The 22,199-nt window shown below is 43.0% G+C and overlaps 1 protein-coding gene across 1 annotated transcript; it reads left to right on the top strand.

Annotated features, from left to right (window-relative positions):
* The first annotated feature begins 8,383 nt into the window (after window positions 1-8,383).
* Window positions 8,384-22,199, top strand: Fam71f1 (family with sequence similarity 71 member F1). Its single transcript, XM_042696034.1, has 7 exons — window positions 8,384-8,632; window positions 9,750-9,934; window positions 10,652-10,904; window positions 13,075-13,196; window positions 16,232-16,269; window positions 19,429-19,596; window positions 21,670-22,199. The coding sequence occupies exons 1-7, from the start codon at window positions 8,384-8,386 to the stop codon at window positions 21,681-21,683; spliced, it is 1,029 nt and encodes a 342-aa protein (XP_042551968.1). The 3' UTR covers window positions 21,684-22,199.

Consider the following 22,199-nt stretch of genomic DNA (forward strand, 5'->3'; position numbering starts at 1 on the left):
AGGATGAGGAATAATTCAGTGGTGCTTTTGGAGGTTGGGGAAGATTTGACTACAAAGAAGCATGAGGCAATTCTTGGGCTGCCTATGTTGGTTGGTGCTGTATAACTGTGAACTTATGAAAACCCACTCCATGTGCCACAAAGAATGAGTTACATGGCGTACAAAGAAAAAAAATTGCCAAGCACCATTGACTCAGGCCTGTAATCCTAGCTACTCAGGAGGATGAGATTTGAGGATCCAGGTTCAAAGCCAACCTGAGCAGAAATCTTCAAGACTTATCTCCAATTAATCAGAAGAAAGCTGAAAGTGGAAGTGTGGTTTAAGTGATAGAGCACCAACCTTGAGTGAAAAAGCTAAGCAAAAAGCACAAGGCCCCGAATTCATGCCACTCCCAAGAAGAGAAGAGAAAGTCTGGTAGCTGGTGCCTTACACCTGTAATCTTAGCTACTCTGGAGGCTGAGATCTGAGGATCACAGTTCAAAGCCAGCCTGGGCAAGGAAGTCTGTGAGACTCTTATCTTCAATTAACCACCAGAAAACTGGAAGTAGAGCTGTGGTTCAACATGGTAGAGTGCTAGCCTTGATCAAAATAGCTCAGGGACAATGCCCAAGTTCAAGCATCACAACTGACAAAGACACACACACACACACACACACACACACACACAATAACCAGTATGTGAGGGAATCTGTGGTGGCGCTCAGACCAAATAAATAAACAGCATAACATTAAAGAGAGTGGGGGAAGGAAGGAGTCAATCAAAGTAACCTGGAAACAGTGTGAAGCTTGAGAAAAAGAATGTCACTACTGGGGCTTGAATTCAGGGTCTGGACACTGTCGCTTAACTTTTTCACTCAAGGATGCACTCTACCACTTAAACCACAGATCCACTTCTGATTTTTGGTGGTTCATTGTCGAAAGAGTCTCACCAACTTTCCTGTCTGGTCTGGCTTCTAACTTTGATCCATAGACCTCAGCCTTCTGAGTAGCTGGGATTATATAGATAGAAGCCACCAGCACCTAGCTGAGATTATAGATTCTGACAGTAAACCTTTCCTGGTCAGAGAAATATGTAAATATGTAAAACGAATCTAATAGTACAGGTTTCTATCTTCTTTCACTTAGCCTTCTAGCATGAATCAATAGTTTGTTCCTTTTTATTTGGGAATGAGATTGCATTGTATGAATGTAACTGTTTGCTTAGCCACAGAGCTATCCCAAACTATCTTGATTGATTCCAGTATGGGTGATAAAGCTGCTATAAACACCTGCACTCATGAACATACGTGACATTTAGTTTTGAGTCTCTTTAGTAACCCCCTCCCACCCACTTACCACCAACCTGGAAGACTTCCTTAATGTTTCCTTGTCTGTCATGCTCTCAAGAGTTGTTAATACAGGTCTTGGGGCTGGGAAGATGGCTCAGTGGTAGAGCGCTTGCCTTGCATGCCTGAGGCCCTGGGTTCCATTCCTCAGCACCACATAAGCAAAAAGAAAAAAAGCCAGAAGTGGCACTGTGGCTCAAGTGGTAGAGCGCTAGCCTTGAGCTGAAGAGCTGAGGGACAGCGCCCAGGCCGAGTTCAGGCCCCACAACCAGACCCCCCCCCCAAAAAAAAAAAGAATTGTTAATACAGGTCTTGCATTTTTTACTGGGCATGTGTCTGATATTTCTCACAATCGGCTTTGGAACATATTCTCTTTTGGCTGGCATACCCTCCAAGCAGTACTGTGCTAGGTCAGAATCTCACATCAGGGGACTGGTTTTATTATCTGCCAGATTTTTGCATCATGGCCATCGCCATTTCCTCCTGTGTAGGTCAGTGGATTTTTTTTGGGGGGGGGGGAGGTCTGGTCATGGGGCCTGAACTCTGGGCCTCAGCTCTTCAGCTCAAGGCTAGCACTCTACCATTGAGCCACAGCGCCACTTCTGGCTTTTTTCTTTTTGCTTATGTGGTGCTGAGGAATCGAACCCAGGGCCTCTGGCATGCAAGGCATGCGCTCTACCACTGAGCCACCTTCCCAGCCCCGGTCAGTGGATTTTTTTAGGAGACTATTCCAGGATTGTACACGTACATAGTTCCTCATCAAACTTCCTATATTTCTCAGCCTTTGAGGCTACTAAAAACTCATGCTTGGATCAACCACCACACCGAGGATGCTAAACAATGATTCTATTTCCATTCTATAATTAATAATAGTCTACTGGAAGGAGAAGCGTTGTCTTTTTATCTATCTAATATCAGCTGTCTATTTACCTACCTACAAGTCTTCCATCATTTGTCATCAGTATGACTCATGGGTTCCAATTTTATGCAAGAGTATGTAATTCACTACTACCACATTTGGTTTGGGTGTTGTTCTTAATAAAAACCATATATCCCTCCCCCCCTTTTTTTTCTGTTGGTCTGGACCTGGGTGCTGTTCCTCAGCTCTTCAGGTCAAGGCAAGAGCTCTACCACTTGAGCCACAATGCCACTTCCAGCTTTCTGGTGGTTTATTGGAGATAAGTCTCATGAACTTTGCTGCCCAGGCTGGCTTTGAACCACAATCCTCAGATCTCAGCCTTCTGTTTAGCTAGGATTGCACGTGTGAACCACCAGCCTAATTAACGTTTGCTCTCAAAAAGTTATTGTATACTTAATATCAGGAGAAATAGTCACATGATATGCTTTCTAACAGAGGCTGCTAATTGTCCAACAGATATCTTTCATCCTTATATATAAATCCCCACTTCTAGGTAGCTCAGGGCCATTTAGCTAAAAGCTACATTTCCCAAAATCCCTTGTATCTGGGTGGGGTCATGTGTCTGAATTCTGACCAATGGGAGGTAAGTAAAAGTGATTATGCCATTTCTAGGTCCTATCCTTACAAGGAGTGTGTGTGTGTGTGTGTGTGTGTGTGTGTGTGTGTGTGTGTGTGTGTGTGTGTGTGTGTGTGTGTGTGTGTGTGTGTGCGCTTCCCTTTCTTTTCTTTTCCCTCCTCTCACATGCAAATATAATGGCAGGAGCCTGAGCAGCCACCTTGGAAATCAGAAATGAAAGCCATATTTTGAAAATGGCAATGTTTTTGCACTTGTGGTAGATTGTCTAAGAAAAAATTTGTAAAAGGAAAATCAAAATTTCACTTTAACTTCTATGACCTTTTGCTATATCTTAAGTAGTAATAATTTTGTGTCACTACCTTTGCCTCTTTATTTATATATAGTTACTCTTTATTTGTATATATTTCTGTTTTTAATTTCAAATTTTATATACAAAAATTTTAAATTAAGCTGTTAATTACTAAATGGTTAAACTACTTTTTTCAAAGAACCGGACTGTATAATTGTTTATTTTAGTGTGCTTAATGTTTTAAGATGATTTCTGCATGGGGTACCAGAAGCTTATGCTTATAATCTTAGCTACTGAGCAGGCTGAGATCTGGTAGATCAGCTGGAGCAGGAAAGTCCAAGAGACTCCATTTCCAAAATAACCATCAAGAAACCAAAGTGGAGGGGCTGGGAAGGTGGCTCAGTGGTAGAGCGCTTGCCTTGCATGCCTGAGGCCCTGGGTTCAATTCCTCAGCACCACATAAGCAAAAAGAAAAAAGCCGGAAGTGGCGCTGTGGCTCAAGTGGTAGAGCACTAGCCTTGAGCTGAAGAGCTGAGGGACAGCGCCCAGATCCAGAGTTCAGGCCCCATGATCAGACTCCCCCCCCCCCCAAAAAAAAAAAAAGAAAGAAAGAAACCAAAGTGGAAAGATGACTCAAGTGGTAGGGCAAGAAAGTGGGAAGCAAGAAAGCCAATTATGAGCACAAAGTTCTGAGTTCAAGCCCTAGTATTAGCCCCCTCCCCCAAAATGGTTAACTTTTGCTACCATTATAGTTGAGCGAACTCGAAGACATTTATAGAATTATGGGGTCACATCCTTTCCTCCTCAACATTCTTTCAACATTGTTCATTGTCTTACACCATCTAGAACTTCTGGAAGTTTTGAAGTGAGTCTCATCTAGTTCTTGGTGATTCTTGGTGGATTATCTGCTTCTTCTACTTGGGTATTTGTAGTGGGATGTTTCTTTCTTCTTGCTTTCTTTCTATCCTAAAGATGTGGGGATCTTGTAAGAGCTGTTCTGGTCTCAGTAGTGTGTTTACATAGTTTACTTGGAATATAGTTACTTCTGTTCTTTTGCCAAATTGAGTTGGTTTTCTGTGGTTTCAGAAAATGGCTTCTTCCATGCTGTTGACTAGTCTGGTTCAATTCCATTGGTTTCTTCTTCTTAGGAGACTGTCCATGTGTTGTTTCAACATAGCTGACTCACCTATCCTTTCCCTCCGTGGCTGCGTCCCTCCCCTCCTCTGCTGTGTGCTGTAGCATGCTCTCACACCTGCCCACCACATCACAGACTCAGTTTTCTGGTATGTTAATTCACTTTCTGGGGTTTCTGAAATGGGAATTTTTTCATTTCTTCCCCTCCCTCTCTCCAGTCTTTGCTACTTCTAATTGCTTGTTATACAGAGTTCATTTTACATTTAATTTCCACAAAAGTGCAGAAATAAGCATCAAATATTTTCTTCTATTTCTTGTAATTATTTCTCTTCTGATAGTGTACGTCCTTTTCTCCTGACATCCTTTGGGCAAAGACAACAGTATCTTTCATAGATTCCCAGGTAGATCTTTACTAAGAAATAATGACTTTTTAAATTGTAGAAACATATTTACTTCGAACCCAATAATTTTAGATATATTAATTTTTGTGTCATAGGAAGTTAGCAGCTGGAAGACCAAGCTAAACCTCACAAGGAAAAGGTAGGGCATTCTGTAGGACAACTTAACTTCTTTTACTGATGTGTCCTAAGGACGGGACCACATGAGACTAAAATAAACTAAGGGGAGATATGTGGTCTTGGTTAATTACTAATTAGATAAGCCAGCTGTGACCATGATTCCAATTAACTAGAAATTTTTAATATGCAAAATATATTGAAACTCGAAGGTAGAACATTATCTAAATGAACCAGGTGATCAAAAGGTTGTATAGCAATAGAATATGATTTCATTTTGGTTTTACACACACTCACACACACACACACACACACACACACACACACACACACTCTGAAATACAGGAATATTCTTGTTTAAAAAAAAAAAAAGTGAGGCTAGGTGCTGATGGGTCACACCTGTAATCCTAGCTACTCAGGAGGCTGAGATCTGAGGATCGAGGTTCAAAGCCAGCCCAGGCAGCAAAGTCCATGAGACTCTTATCTCCAATTAACGACCAGAAAACTGAAAGTGGCACTGTGGCTCAAGCGGTAGAGTGCTTCCTTGAGCTGAAGAGCTCCAAGGACAGGGTCTAGGCCCAGAATTCAAGCCTCAAACTGACTCCCCCCGCCCCCCAAAATGTGAAAGTTGGGCTGGGAAGGTGGCTCAGTGGTAGAGCACTTGCCTTGCATGCATGAGGCCCTGGGTTCAATTCCTCAGCACCACATAAGAAAAAAGCCGGAAGTAGCACTGTGGCTCAAGTGGTAGAGCTCCAGCCTTGAGCTGAGAGACAGCACCCAGGCCCAGAGTTCAGGCCCCACAACTGGACCCAAAAAAAAAAGAAAATGTGAAAGTTATAAGTATAGCTTAGTGGTAGAGCACTTGCTAGTGTGTGTAAGGTTTGGGGTTTGATCCTCAGCAGCACCTAAAACAAACAAAAATTCCAAACTTAAAATAATGTTGGGCCGGGCACTGGTGGCTCATGCCTGTAACCCTAGCTACTCAGGAGGCTGAGATCTGAGGATCATGGTTTAAAGCCAGCACGGGCAGGAAAGTCTGTGTGACTCTTATCTCCAATAAACGACTCAGAAAACCAGAAATGGCGTTGTGGCTCAAGTGGGAGAGCGTTAGCCTTGAGCTGAAGAGCTGAGGGATAGTGCCCAAGCCCAGAGTTTAAGCCCCACAACGGACAAAAAAAAAATTAGATTTTCTAATGTTCTACAGAGTGTATGTATTGCCTGTGTAACAAAATATGTTTTAAATAATGATACAGATTTAGACTGATTGACCACAAAGATAATAAAGCTTAATCTGCACCCCTTATGTCTAGGACCCTTCCAAGGCTCTTGAAAGACCTCTAGTAATTTTCATCTCTTGTCTCCCTCTCCCTCTTCTTGTTCTTCCATCCACACCTTAATGTTCTCTTCGTTTTGACAAGGTCTCAATATGTAGCCTAGGTTAGCCTCAAATTTGAGATCCTCCTGCCTCTGCCTCCCAAGTGCTAGGATTACAGATGCGTTCTACCACCATGACTAGCAACTTAAAAGATGGGAAGGGGGGTGCTAGTACTGAGGCTTGAACTCAGGGCCTAAGCCTTGTACCTTAGCTTTTTCATTGAAGTCTGGTGCTCTACCACTTGATTTATATATCCACTTCCAGCTTTTTGCTAGTTAATTGGAGATGAGTCTTATATACTTTCCTGCCTGAGCTGGCTTTGAACTGTAATCCTCTGATCTCCTGAGGTAGTTACAGCCTCCTGAGTAGTTACAGCCATGAGCCACCAGGGCTCAGTTCAAATTAATATCGTTTCTGTACCATATGTTCATTTCTATGAAAATGTAAACCACAGGGCATAGTCTCTGACCCCATCCTTACAGAATGTTATCACAGAGAAATTCCCAACATGGAAAATAGGAAAAAAGGAATATGTGTTCATCCAGCCAGGGAACTAGCTATAAAGGTGCTTGGGCAGAAGTAACCTACATGATCAGGGGAGAGGTCAGCAGATAGCAGAATCAAATGGCCGGGTTTGGTGTGGGGGGTGGGTGGGGAGGTGTTCTAGCATTTCCCTAATTTTATGATGAAATACAGAAATAAATCTCCAGGCTTGTTCTCCCTCTGTCTATATATTATCAAATTTTAAAAAGATTTATCCCATTTGTCCTCAACAGTGATACATTATTTAATAAATCCTGGAATTTTGTCCAAAGTAAGATACAATTTCTCCTTGAATGATACTCAGCCTTTTTTTGACCTTGATAGAGTCAAGGCAGGAGTTGTGCTGTTTTTTCCTCTAGCTCAGGGTGAAGGGCACTGTCATACTCTGAGAGGGGGGGTCAGCTTCCTGATCCAGCAGAATCATTCATTGCTTATGGGGTGCTATTCCTCCCAAAGCCAGCCTAGGGGTAAGAAACTAATTACTTTTCCTGATCCTTCAACTTGACCTCCAAAGGAAATAAATCCTGTAGCAGTAACCAGTCAGCCGGAGCAGAATACCAAGCCAGAGCCAGCAGACCTATAGCTTCTTTTAGAAGCAGAAAAGGCAACTGTCCATAAGCCAGCATGTGGGAGGCCAAGCCCGTGTCACCTGGGAAGCTGGAGGCTAGATTTCAGAAAGTTTCCTTTTCTATTGTTGATAGATTGCATTAAGCCTAAGGAAGGATTGGGCTGAGGGCATAGCCCAGTAAAATGTGTTTCAAATAGTAAGCACAAGGCCCTGGATTCAATTTTCCCCACTGTAAACAACAACAAAACAAAACAACAACAAAACAAAAACAGATCTGTACACCAGTGGCTTGTACCTGTAATCCTTGCTACTCAAGAAACTGAGTTCTAGGGCTGGGAAGGTGGCTCAGTGGTAGAGTGCTTGCCTTGCATGCATGAGGCCCTGGGTTCGATTCCTCAGCACCACATAAGCAAAAAGAAAAAAGCCGGAAGTGGCGCTGTGGCTCAAGTGGTAGAGCGCTAGCCTTGAGCTGAAGAGCTGAGGGACAGCGCCCAGGCCCAGAGTTCAGGCCCCACGACCGGACCCAAAAAACAAAAAGAGACTGAGTTCTGAGGATCCAGGTTGAAAGCTAGCCAGGGCAGACAAATCTGAAAGACTCTCATCTCCAATTAACCACCAAAAAAACCAGAAGTGGAGGTGTACCAGCCATGAACAAAAAAGCCCAGGAAAGCTTGAGGCCCATTATATACATACACACACATACACACACACGTGGCATGCACACAATTGTGTGTGTGTGTGAGAGAGAGAGAGAGGGAGGGAGGGAGGGAGGGAGGGAGGGAGGGAGGGAGAAGAGAGAGGAGTTGAAAGACAGGAAGGGTATTTTTTTCTTGGCAGCAGCAGAAGCTTCCTAATAGCCATTGTTTCCTGCTTGGCTCATTCCTTTGTCAGCAAGTTCTGGGTCCCAGAAAATGAGTTGGTAATATGAGGGAACAAATAAGTCACAGCAGTGCTCTGCAGGAAGAGGGAGGCTCCTCTGTACTTCCCTTTCCTGCAGGCCTGCTGTGGGTTTCATGATGTCATCCATTCATCATTGTGAGCTGATTGGCCACCCCAGGCGCTGGCCAGCTGCCCAAGGCCAGAAGGGAAGAGAGAGATCCCAGGACAACTGTGCAGCAGGCCCCTGAGATGTGCAGAAATGTTCACATCAGTTCCACCTAGAAAAACTTGGAGGAAATCGAAGACAGTAAAAGTCACAAGATCTTATTCAACCTTCTCTTCCCTCAATGCTTGGGGAGAATTCAGGGGCCTCTTCTTGCCTGTGGATGGGGAACCAAACCCTGGAGTAGGCCTGGGTGTAGAGGAGGGACTGCTCTGCCAGATGATTCATTCTCCTGAATTCAACCTATTTCCTCAGTCAGTGGTGTTTGAAAGCAACTTTGTCCAGGTACTCTTAGATGGCTCAGAGCAGCCCTCCTTAATTCTTCTGCAGTCCCAAACTATGACAATCATCTCCATACTTGGAGAAGAAGCTAGGGGCCTAGAATACACGGTTTCTTGTATGGACCAGGGTTGCTACATCAAAGGAGAGTGATCAGGACTTCTCTGCTATGAGGGGAGGGCTTGGTTATCTGAACCCTCAATTTGCTTCATTCTCAGCCTGTTACTTGAAGCCATATGAACAAGGAGGCAGTAAAAGGAGATGGCCTTTTGGGTCAGGAACTGAAAGGCTGGTTGGTGGAAGAACAGGAGCTGGGGACCCAGAGAGATGTCATCTTAGATTCCAGTTCTTTGCTTCTTGGGGGGAGCTGTCATTATGCACAAAACCTGCATACTTGGAATCCATTTTCTCTATTTTATTTGCTTGAGTTATTATTTTGGTATGTTTTCCAGGCTGACCTCCAATTTTTTTGATCTGCCTACCTCTGCCTACTGAATACTGAACTATAGTGAACCATGCCCAGCTTTCCTTTTTTTTTTTTTTTATTCAGGAGGTTTGATTGATCTGGGGATGAAATGAAAACACAGCAAGCAAAGGTGCCTGGTCTAACAGGCACTTAGACAGACAGAACTAAAATACATTGAGCTATGAAATTGGAAGAGACCTTCCCACCAGGTGGAAGCGCAAGAACATCATGAGGATGTTTTTAAAAGAAAAGTCAGGATACAATCCAGGGGAGGATCCATAGACATGTGATGGATGATAAGGATGTCCTGGTGTATAAGTCTTGTGAACAGTTGGTAATAGTAGATGGTTAGAGTTTTTAAGCCAACATAGGTTAAAATATTTGTCAACAGCAATGATTTCTTCACCACTGCTACAAGACCTCTGGCAATGCCTGGAGACCTTTTTGGTTTGTCACAATCGGTGGCGGGGCGGGGGAATTGCTATTCGCATCTAAGGGACGTAGAAGCAGAGGAAGAGGATGTTGCTGAACAGTCTTCAGCACACAGTATACCTTTCCCCACAAACAATTAACAATGCTGAGTTGAGAGATCCTAGGGCTAAAAGGCACTGCTGCTTCTGTCCAATACTCAGGCTGTGTCTGGGGGCTGCATTGCAGGTCAAAAGAAGAAGAAACTGGATAAAAATCTACAAATCCTGCAACACCATGGCCCTTGGGGTGACCTCTTCTGTGCCCTGTCTACCCCTTCCCAACATCCTCCTCATGGCTAGTGTCAAATGGCATCATGGGCAAAACCAAACATGGAATAGACCACCTACAGCCCCAAAGATCAATCTGAAGAGGTAAGCAACTTTGATAGGAATGCAGGACAGATGGGTTAAAGGGTAGAGACAAAGTGGAGGTTGCTTGTGGGGGGCGGGGAGGAGTAGAAAAAGTGTTTAAAATATACCTGGGGAGCTTTTGTAAAATGCAGACACATAAAGACATTCTCTAAGATTCATTCAGAGTGTGTTCCTGGAATCTGCCATTCTTACCTGCTGGCCCTCCTTGGTTCCTGCTTGAGAGACACCGACTAGGAGTTAAGGTGCTAAAACTATGGGGTTTTGCAATTTCTTCTTGTTATATTTTACTTAAGTGGTGGTACAAATTGGGTTACCATCTAACATGTCAGATTATGAGGACAACATCTCCCCTTGGGTTTTGCAATTTCCTTCTAGACTGCACAAAGGGAGTTGGCTCATAAGTCCAACACATACATTCATTAACTTTAATGTCTCCATAACTCTACCTAAAGGAAATTTTAAAAGAACTGGCTTTGAATTTAGTTGGGCCTGTGGGTTTACCAAGGATGCAATGGAGAGGTTGGCCAATGAGGATTTTCCTGGACTGTAGGAACATCTAGAGACTCTAGAGATAGTCAGCAAATTGTTTAACGAGACTATAAATATCCAGGAGGGCTGTTTAGGTCTTCTGGCCTTGAGAAGACTCCCTTGTTTTAATGATGAAGAGTTGCATCAGAAGCAATGGGATTGTCAATATGTCTTCCCCGGCGCCTTTAGGATTCTCCCATTGAAGTTTGTGGAGCTACGGGTCTGTGACCGCTTTCAACGCATCCTGCGGTTAAGGACAGTCACAGAGAAGATCTACTATTTAAAGCTCCACCCAGACCATCCTGATACTGTCTTCCGCTTCTGGATCCGACTGGTTCAAATTCTGCGGAAGGGCCTGTCTATTACCACCAAAGACCCTAGCATCCTTGTCACTCACTGCTTGGTACCCAAGAACTGCTGTAGCCCATCTAGAGACTCTAAGGTAACGTAGCACCATTGCCAGCCTTCAGCCATGACAGAGATGAAAAGAACACCTTAGACTAGCTCCTAGCGAGCAGCCTGGAGAGGCTTTATTGAATAACATTCATAACCATTAAATTCACTCTATGTATGTAGACAGTCAATGTATAGTTATGCAACCATCAACCATCACCACAGCCCAGTTTTAGGAAATATCTATCAGGGAGAAGACTTTCCTCTTGTCCTTTTGTAGTCATTCCTTATTTCTACTCCTAGTCTTAGGCAACCACTGATCTGTTTTCCCTTCTGCAAAGTCAATTTACTTAGACATTTTATGTAAATTGAATCACATTCTTTCTGGCTCTCATCAATATTTTACAAGTTCGTCCATTTAATGGCATAAAACCAACTCTGGGGCAGAGTCATAAGCTGTCAGTAGTTCATTCCTTTTCGTTGCAGAGTAGTTGCCCATTGTATAGATATACCACATGTTGTTTACCCATTTACCAGCTGATGGACTCTTGGATATGACAGTTTGGGGCTGTGGTGAATATTGGTGATGTGAGAATTTGTGTACAAGCTGTTGAGTAAATGTGCTTTTATTGGTTTTAGGCCATTTCTAGGTGGCTATATGGAAAGTGTATATTTAGCTTTTAAAGAAACAGGCAAACTATTCTCCAGAGTGGTCATTTTTGCATTGCCACTAACAATGCAAAATGCTTTTGGTTTCTCCATATCTTCACCACCACTGATACTATCTTTTTAAGTTATAGTCATTCTAGCAGATGTGTGTGTGGTTATCATTTGGATTTACCTAATGATTTATGATGTTAAGCAACTTTTCATAGGCTTTTCAGTTATTCATAAGTTGTCTTTGGTGAAGTATCTAGTAAAATTATTTGCTCATTTTAAAACTAGGTTTCCCCCCCCCCCCTTCTTTTTCTGTGCTGGAATTGGGGCTTGAACTCAGCCCCTGGCACTGTTCCTGACCTTTTTACTCAAAACTGGAACTTTACCACTTGAGCTACAGCTCTACTTCTGGTTTTTTAATGGTTGAACTGGCAACAAGAGTCTCATAGATTTTCCTGCTGGGCTGGCTTGTGATCCACAGTTGTCAGCCTCCTTGAGTAGTTATGATTACAGGCATGTAAAACCAGTACTGGACTTGACATTGGGTTTTGCTAAATGCTTTTCTGCAGCTCTGAAGAAGATCACATGATTATCCTTTATATCATTGATATGGTATTTTACATTAATTGATTTGTTTGGTGTTAAATGAACCTTATGATCCTATAATTCTACTTATTTGTGACATACATTTTTTGGTATGTTACTAGATTCACTGTGCTACCATTTTGTTAAGGATTTTTGCACTATGTTCATGAGAGATACTGGTGTATAGCTTTCTTTTGATATCTGTATAAAACTATCTTTGGCATCCAGTTAATATGAGCTTCATGAGTCAGTCAAGAAGTATTCTTCCCCCTCTATTTTCTGAAAGAGTTGGTGAAGAATTTTTATTACTGCTTTAAATATTTGACAGATTTCAACAATGAAGCCATTTATGGCTTTTTGCCCCAGGCTTTTGAGCATGAAGAATATAAACCTGGTTTGAGCCACAATATAAATTCCATGAGGGCAGAGATCATCTCTCTCCTCCACTGCTCTGTCCCTACTGCCTAGCACATAGTATTCAATAAACAGTGAATGAATGAATGAATATGGGCAGACTATACAACTGGAGCACTTCTGGGATATCAAAGATAAGAGGAAATAAATTAATTTTATGTAGATGCAAAAAAACGCAGTTTCATAGAAGATTTTTCTCAAAGAAAATGATTTTTTTCAATTCCCATTCAAATCTTATAATATACAGGATTTTCTTACATTTTAGTATAAAACCAAGTAGTACAAACTATTAAATTTTACTTTCATTGGCTATTCAGTAAACCATGCTAAGGTATATTAATGGGAATAGATTACTAAATTATGTTAACAAGTATCACCTTTAGGCACCAATGGGTACTTATATCAATCAATACATGAGATATACAGTCTCAGAATTGTCTCTATGGGCAGCTGGAGTAGTGGGCCAACGTGTAAATTCCAGCACTGCAGAGTCTAGATCACGTTACTAGGAAAATGCAGAGAAACTGAGGCCTTAACCACTTATTCCTTTATTTTTTGTATAGTTAGTTCGGAAGAAACCCAAAGCCTCCCAGCCCAGTGAGAGCCTCATGCAGCTGATGGCCAAGGCGGAGAGTGAGGCTCTCTCCCAGATCTTTGCTGACTTGCACCAGCAGAACCAGTACAGGTACATGAATTAAATCAAGTGGTGGAAGAGGTTGAAGGATCATGAGTTTGAGATCAGCCTAGGCTATATAGCAAGGCCCTTCCCATGCCCCCCCCCAAAAAAAAATCAGGCCAGTCTGTGACACCCCTTCCTACAGGTCAGATAATCTGGGCTATGAGACTCTTGGTTGGGGAGCACAAGGAGGGATGAGACGTCTTGCTATACACAGTCCTATCTTTATTCTTAACTCAGGGCAACACTCCTGGGCACTCTTGGCTTTACTCTCCTTTTCCATACAAATAGAAGGCTTGATTTCAGGAGAACTTTTATTTTTTTGAAGGTTTGGTTTTTAATTTTTAATTTTAATTTTAATTTTTTGCCAGCATCCAGGCACTGTTCCTGAGCTAGCACTTGAGCTACAGCACCACTTCTGCCTATTTCTGTTTATGAGGAATCAAACCCAGGGCTTCATGCATGCTAGGGAAAACACTCTACCACTAAGCCACATTCCCAGCCCTCAAAAGGAATTTTATAAAGAATTAAAAGAAGAATGAGCCAGGCACTGGTAACTCATGCCAGCAACTCAGGAGGCTGAGATCGAAGGATTGTGGTTCAAAGCTAGCCTGGGCAGGAACGTCCATGAAACTCTTATCTCTAATAAACCAGCAGAAAACCAGAAGTAGTGCTATGGCTCAAGTGGTAGAGCACTAGCCTTGAGCTGAAAAGCTGAGAGACAGCGCCCAGGCCCAAAGTTCAAGCCCCACAACTGGGCCCAGTCATGGGGCTTGAACTCTGGGCCTGGGTGCTATCCTTGAGCTTCTCTTGCTCAAGGCAAACACTCTACCACTTGAGCCCCAGGCCCACTTCTGTTTTTTGTTTTTTTTTTTTTTTTTTAGTAGTTTATTGGAGATAAGAGTCTCATGGAGATTCCTGCCTGGGCTGGCTTTGAGCTGCAATTCTCAGATCTCAGCCTCCTGAATAGCTAGGATTACCGTTGTGAGCTGCCACTGACACCTGGCTCAATTCCCCCCTTTTTACAAGAGTTAAAAATTAGGCCAGAGAGACTATGTAACTTGCCCAAGGCTAAGCAAATAGCCAAATAGCATCAAGGGCAGGAGAAAAATCTAGGCTTTAGTCCAGAGGGGTTTGGGTTATTTTCCCCCTAAGGGGTGTGTGGGGGGGTGTACTGGTCCTGGGGCTTGAACTGAGGGTCTGGGTGCTGTTGTTTTTTTTTTCAATTCAGTTATAGTTCTATAGAGAAATAACCAGAACATTGTTTAAAACCCTGCCTACCAATTGGGTTCATTTACCTGCTTGCTTGGCTTCTTCACAAGAACTTCTGTGCTTGTTTTCTAAAGATATAATCTGTTCTGGAAAGCTCCATGGTAAAGGCCTATCTTCTCCATGTCTGAGGAAAAAACCCTGTATGTATAGAATACTTAGTGCTGAGTCTAAAAAGTGGTTGCCAGGAATTGAGAACACTTACAGGCTACCACAACTAGAAGGCAAAGATAAAGTGGGGTCTAGTGCATACTATTTGTTTGAGTGCCCAAGCCTAACTGTGGCCTTGAGTACTCTGCTTAGCTTTTCTAGGTTTTACTTTCTAGATTCATAAAATCAAAATGATATTAGTGCCAATTTCATCTAGATGTTGTCTGAATCCAATAAGCTTTGGAAACATCCAGTACTTAATGTACTTAGCATGCTCCTTAACAAATTTAGATGGAGATATAAGAAAACTCTCAGTAAATATTAAATTGCATTATTAACTATGACTTTGGTTGGAAACAGAAAATTATTAATACAAGAAAAGGACACCAGGCACCATGCTGGTAATCCTCAGTACTCAGAAAGCTGAGGTCTGAGGATCTCCGTTTAAAACCTGTCCAGTCAGAAAAGTGACACTTATTTCCAATTAACCACCAAAAAGCTGGAAAGATTACTAACATGAGCTACTGGCACCCAGCAAAACCACTGAGTTTTAAATTACTAAGAGGCATTTTAGTAATTTGTCAACATCTCATTGACCACAACTCAGTCTGATGGCCTCACCCAGCATAAAGGAAGCTTGGAAATTTATTCTTCTTTAGGCACCTGCCCCACTGAAATGTATTTGCCTTCCAAGGAAGAAGGGAAAGGGGTGACTAGAGGCCTATGGACAATGCCATCCCTAGCACTGATAGCCTTTATATGGCTGGAAGGTCAGAGAAACCTAAGTCCTACAGGAGAAACAGCCAATAGACAAAGGATGGAGAAGAGTCAGGCAGATTGAGGGGGAACAAACTTGTGCAAGGACAGGCTCCACATAAAGGAAGAAGTTTGGTGAGTTTAGAGAAATGGAGAAAGACCAAGTGGGAAAGAGCAGGTGGTAACAGAAGAGACTAAAAAGTGGGCAGGAGCCTGGCCAGGCAGGGCCTGGAAACCCATGCAGAGGGATTTAGACATTCAGTGGAGTGGGAGCCTTAGCAGCATTTTAAACAGAGAAGTGACGCAATTTACATTTTGAAAAGGTCATTCTAGCTATTGCAGTGACAGCCGAGCCTCGATCAGGCAAACTAGTTCTGGATCAGCATATGCAAAATCATTCAGAGGGATGCAAGGAAAAAGAGGTGTCACTGTTCCTCCTTGTTATCTAGAAGGCATGTCTGAGTGATTTTTTTCTCCTCATTCAAGCAAGTTCCAGTCTGGCTCCTATTATCTGTTTTTATCTATTGGCAATAACACACAACAGTAAATAAACAGTAAATAAAATAGATGGTTGAGATGCAGGATCCAACAGACGGAGTCACATCCTTCCTTCTCAGCAAAAATTAGCAGCATGGGCTCTGCTCCCTAGTTCTTCCCATCCCTTTTTACTTCTGGAAATTGAATATGCATTGCACCCACCCAATATAGCCACAGCTGGCCCTTTCATATTTATAGCTAGCTGTCTCTACAGCTATTGCATCAGGCAGGAGAAAGCAAACTAGGATTAAGGCTTGAAATAGGACTGTAATGTTTCATTCCTTTAACTTTTGATCTTCATTTCCTTGATCCTGAAATGATTGGCGTTCCAGGAGCAGCAAAAAGATGGAGATCAACAAGAGCAGCTCAGGTAAGATGGGGGATGCAGGGCACCATGCCAGAGAGCCCTGCTGTGCAGGGACAAGGAACAGCTTCCCTGCAGCACTCGTAGGAAACATCGGGAATGCCATCATTTCATGGCATAGCTGGAACCCCTTTGAGTTCTTTTATTACCACAGTCAATCTGGTACCACATCCTATGTATTTCTTTCCTTGAGATATTTTTTTGTTTGTCTTTTTGTGCTGGTCATGGGGCCTAAACTCAGGGTCTGGGAGCTATCCTTGAACCTTTTTTCTCAAGGCTAACACTTTACCACTTGAGCTACTGCACCACTTCCTGCTTTTTGTTAGTTAATTGGAGCTAAGAGTCTCATGGATTTTCCTGCTCAGGCTGCCTTTGAACGGATCATCAGCCCTCAGCCTCCTGTAATCTTCAGCTAAGCACGACCAGGCACAAACCATGGGAGCCCAGCTGAAATGTTTTTATATTCTTCATTTCAACTCCCCAAACCTGGCTCAAGCCCAGCTTTTTTTTTCCTGAAGCCTACAAGTTATGTACCAAGAGGCTTTGTAAGTGCCAATCACCGTGCAGGTTTGGGCGTTACCATGTGGAAAGATGCTGTGCCCCTTCAAGGGAATTATGTGGTAGAGTCACAGGGGCAAATATCAAAATGATTTTTTTAAAAACACATCTTTCCTTCTACAACATTCAAAGCTCATACCTGGGAGGCTGGGTATCTGAGCAGTCACAGAAGGTGATGTTTGTGTGAACTGGTTGAACACATATGGCATCTGTCTGATGGAGTATGACAGAATTAGCAGCTGGTTCTCTATACCCAGGTTTTAGTCTACCACATGTCTGGCATACATAGGCCTGGAAAACTTCCCCATCATTCACCTTCACCAGATTACTCCTCCTCTGACTCATCATCTTCAACCCTAACCTGCTCCAATCAAACCTCCCCTAGCTTGCTAGTACCTCATCTCTGTTCACTATCTTCCACCAGGATCCACTCAAACCCTTTATCCTAAACCCTATACTTCATACTTGCCCGTCCAGACTTATCCCATTCCTTGTAATCTAGTTAATTCTCTACTTCTTTTATAGGCTTAAGGCTTCCATCTGTAAGTTTGACTGAATCCTGTGTCTCTGAATTATCCATAGAAGCAGGCCAGGGCTGGGGACACAATGGAAGCTCAATAAATATCAATATACCAGACCATTAGTAAATTAGATATCCAGATTAGCTTAGAAGGCAGCCAGAACATCATGTTATATTTAGAAATTTAGATGTTATACATCCTAGGGTATCATCCAAAAATGTAAGAAATAAAGGCACAGATATATAAACATGATTATAACTGTGTCCTAAACTCTATGATAATTAAAACAACTCTTGGCATCTGACCTTTAGTTTTAGCATCGAGGAGACAATAAGGAGCAGTGGGGACAGTGGCAACAAGAAAATGAAGGTTTCAATTGAGGCTTCCATGAATTACTGCTGTTTGGAATACACACAAGCCTGGGATATCTGATACCTTGATTTTTAGGGAAGAACCAAAAATGTGAATTTTTAAAATAGTATATTTTTCTGTTCTATTAAACAAAATGAATCACAGAATAGACTAAAACTTTGTGTGCAAACAAGATGTAATAGAGACCAAATTCAGCCTGGAGGTTGTCATTCTGCTCATAACCCTTGTCCTAAGTAGACACTGAGCAGAGCCACACTTACAGATTGACTGCTGCTTGTGTTCTGTGACCTATTGCACAACGGACTCATTTTTTGTTTTTACACATATATTCAAACATATTCACATGTACATACCCAAAATCCATGCTATGAGTTTAGAATTGAGGAACAGAAATAGAAAATATTCTGGATTTCTGGAACTGAGGAAAATAGCTAGGATTTCAGGATACCTGGCATTGTGGAAAATTCTGTCTAAGATGTTCTTTAGGCTGATTTCTATCCCACCCCAATACTGGACTTTGAACTTGAGTCAAACTCCCCAGCCCTTTTTGCTTTAGATTATTTTTTGGATAGAAGGCTGTTTACCATTCTCTCATCACAATTTACTTATTTATAGCCTCCTTGGTAGCTGGGATTGCAGGTGTACACCACTATGCCCATCTTGGTTTTTTTTTTTTTTTTGCTGAATGGTGTCTTGTTTTTTGCTTGGGCTGGCCTTGGATCACAATCTTCCTGCTTTCTACCTCCCCAATAGCTATGATTATAAGCATAAGCCACCATACCCAGTCAAATCCTCCTATCTTCAATTAACCAGGAAAAAAACTGGAAATGCAAGAGGTAGAGTGCCAGCTTGGAGCAAAAAAGCCAAACAAGGGCACAAGGTTCTGAGTTCAAGACCCAGGACCGGCACACACAAAAAAATGTAGATTCGAATTAATTAGGGCTGAGGAGTGTTGCGTGGGATAGTGAATTTCTAACATGCTCCCAGGTGATGCCAAGGTTTCAGGTCTACTTGGAATTGCCAGGGCCAAGATGATAACAATAGGCTCTGGTTTGGATCTTCTGAGTTCAGAGCCATTTCCAGTTCTGCTAGTCAAATCTCCTGGGAAAAATTATTCAGTTAACCTGTCCCAACCATGGTGGTTCTCTCCTTTTGCTGGGGCTGCCTTGTTCATATGCTGTAATAAGGACATGGGCTGTTTGACTCTGAATATTGACTCTGCTTCCTCATAGTATTGACCATTAGTAAGTCAATCAACCTCTCTAAGCATCAGAGATCTCCATAAATGGGGATTATGGAAGTGCTGCCTTCACAGAGATGTCATGAGGAAAAAAATAAAAGAGCAGAATGTGTGTGTACTATCTGGGTACTTGTAATCCCAACTTCTCAAGAGGCTGAGATCTAAGGATTGCAGTTTGAAGCCAGTCATGCAGGGAAATCCATGAGACTCTTAGCCACCAAAAGAAGCTGGAAGTAGAGGTATGGCTCAAGTAGTAGAGTGCTAGCCATGAGTGAAGAAGCTAAGAAACAACACCCAGGCTCTGAGTTCAAGCCCTAGCGCATGCATGTGCACGCACACACACACACATACACACACAAATTGTGTGTACTTGTCCAAAACAGCCAGAAAAGCACCCTTTGCCTGTTGTGCTATAAGCATTCTGTGAACCAGACTCTAAAAACAAAAATGCATTCTTTTTTTTTCCTTTTCCAGAAAGCGATAATCCCTGTGAAGATTGTATCCCTTGTACCCGGGACCTCAGTTGGAGGGACTCATTCACTTTTGGAGAGTGGGAAAGAGAGAACCCTTCTGGGCTACAGCCCCTCTCGCTCCTCAGCACTTTGGCTGCCTGCACTGGGCCACAGCTGGCCCCACTCATAGGTAAGGCCACAGGATTGATGTGGGCACCACCATGGGACAACCTCAGGGCTAGGATCAGATCCTGAGGTCCTGAAGGTGATTCCAGAATGTCATGGGATGGGGAAGGGAGATCCTGGCTGCAGTGACCTCAACCTTCTTTTCTCCTGTCCTGTTCTTTTTTTTTTTGCCTCCAACGGTGCAGAGTGGAACCCTGCAGTGTGGCACCTCCAGAGCGCCGCCGAGAGTTCCTGCTAGTGGTTCTAAAGGGACAGGCACTACTAGAATGAAGCGCTTGCAGAAAGAGCTCTTCCTTTTCTTGCTGTGTGGAGGCCTGAGGCCTTCCTCTGGGGAGCTTCTGTGGGCCCTTCTTACTCTCTTCTCCCTCCCTAGAACTTTTGATGGCTTTCTTTCTGTGGAGTTGGGGTGCCAAGAGGGAGAAGCTGAACTATAGGGCTAAGTGAAGCTGAATTTTCCCTGAGGCTGCAGACTTTCTTTCTCCATACTCTAAGCCTTCAAATCTATCCTTTATTCATTCAACATGCATTCATGAAGTACCTCCTACATATTACACCTGAGAGAGTCCCTATGGTGGTGGGGTAACTGAATTCCCCCTGTTATTGTTGCCAGTACTAAGGCTTGGACTCCAGGCCTGAAGCTCTTGCTTAGCATTTTTGCTCAAGGCTGGTGCTTGTGCTATACTTCAACTTCCAAGTTTTTGCTGGTTAACTGGAGATAAGGGTCACTTGGATTCGTCTGCCCAGACTGGCTTTGATCTGTGATTCACAGATTTTAGCCTCTTAAGTAGTTAGAGTTAGAGATGTGAACCAACAGTGCCATGCAAGTTTCCTCCTCTTTCTCTTCCTCCTCCACTTCCTCCTCCTCTTCCTCCTTCTCCTTTTGTCAGTACTGGTGTTTGAACTCACATTGGCTTGCTTGCTTGCTTGCTTGCTTGGCTGGAGCTCTCCCACTTCAGACATGCCTCCAGCCCTACTTTTTGATGGTTACTTTGGGGATGGACTCTCAAGGAATTTTCTTCATGGGCTGGTGTTGTACTGAGATCTTCTGGATCTCAGCCTCCTGATTAGCTAGGATTATAGGCATGAGCTATCAGTGCCTGCTAATTTAGGTTTTTCAATGTGAACGATTCTGAATGAACTTCTCTTTGAGAGACCATAATTAACGACTATTAACCATTTTTAGCAAGAGGCCTTTATTTAAAAATGACAGTTTAAGCCAGGCGCTGGTAGCTCATGCCTGTAATCCTAGCTACTCAGGAGGTTGAGATCTGAGGATCATGGTTCAAAGCCAGCCGGGGCAGGAAAGTCCATGAGACTCTTATCTCCAATAAACCACCCAAAACCCGGAAGTGGTGCTATGGCTCAAGTGGTAGAACGCTAGCCTTGAGCTGAAATGCTGAGGGACAGAGCCCAGGGCCAGAGTTCAAGTCCCATGACCAAAAAAAAAAGACAGTTTAAACAATTAAAATAAGTGCAGTGTTTCCTCCATCGGCAGTTTTATTTTTTGAAGTTTCAATTACTTGCAATCAACTGCAATCCAAAAATACTAGATAAAGTCTAGGCACAGGTGGTTCACACCTGTAATCCAGCTATTCAGGAGGCTGAGATCTGAGGATCATGGTTCAAAGCCAGCCTGTAAGATTCTAATCTCCAATTAACCATCAAAAAGGTGGAAGTGAAGCTATGACTCAAGTGGTAGAGCACCAACCTTGAATTAAAAAAACCTAAGGGACAGTGCCCAGACTTGAGTTCAAGCCTCTGGGATCAGCACAAAAGAAAAAAAAATTCTATGAGAGAGAAATCACATTCATATAGCTTTTACTTATAATTATTTGATTTAATTGATATTCATTTCTCACCATACCTAATTTGTAAGTTAAACTATATCATAGGTATGTATGTGTAGGGCGGGGGGAAACATCTTATAGGGCTTGGTGCTATCTAAGGTTTCAGGTACCCCCTTGCTCTAGGAATAAACCCTACAGACAAGGGGAGACTACTGTATCTATGAGCCCACAGAAGAGTTCCCTAGGTCGTGTATATACTACTGAACCCCCTCTTCTCTCCTGTCTCACAGGAAATTTTATATGATCTACCCTCTTACACTGGGGAGAGTCTTATGCAGCTCTCGCCCATACAGCTCCGCAACTTTCAGCTGGGTGGGGGGTATTCTCTCTGGACTGTGGGGAGGAAAAAGCTGCAACTAAGGGAAAACTAAAGTCATGATTGCACGCTGACAGCAGAGCCTTTCCTCACTCCAGCTGTGCCTCCCTCCGCATCCTCACCATCTCACGTGAGCACAGCCCAACTCCATCCACAGACCAAGCAGGCACAGGAAGAAGGGCACACTCGCAGAATGGCTGGAACCAAAGAGACAGAGAAAAGAAATATAAGGAAAGCAAACCCTCTCCAGAGGAGAGGCGGACGAGAGCAAAATAGAGGTGATGAGGAAGGTGACAGGAGGAAGTCTGAGAAGAAGACAGACACAAAGAGAAATGATAGCAGAAGGAAACAGAAGAGATGTGGGAAGAGAGATAAAGAGGACCAGACAAGATACCTATCACTGAGAGATGCCTCGTCAAGCTTCTATTTATCTAATTTAAAACT

Source organism: Dipodomys spectabilis, unplaced genomic scaffold, assembly GCF_019054845.1.
Source record: "Dipodomys spectabilis isolate Male_0828 unplaced genomic scaffold, ASM1905484v1 ptg000197l, whole genome shotgun sequence".
Classification (NCBI taxonomy): Eukaryota; Metazoa; Chordata; class Mammalia; order Rodentia; family Heteromyidae; genus Dipodomys; species Dipodomys spectabilis.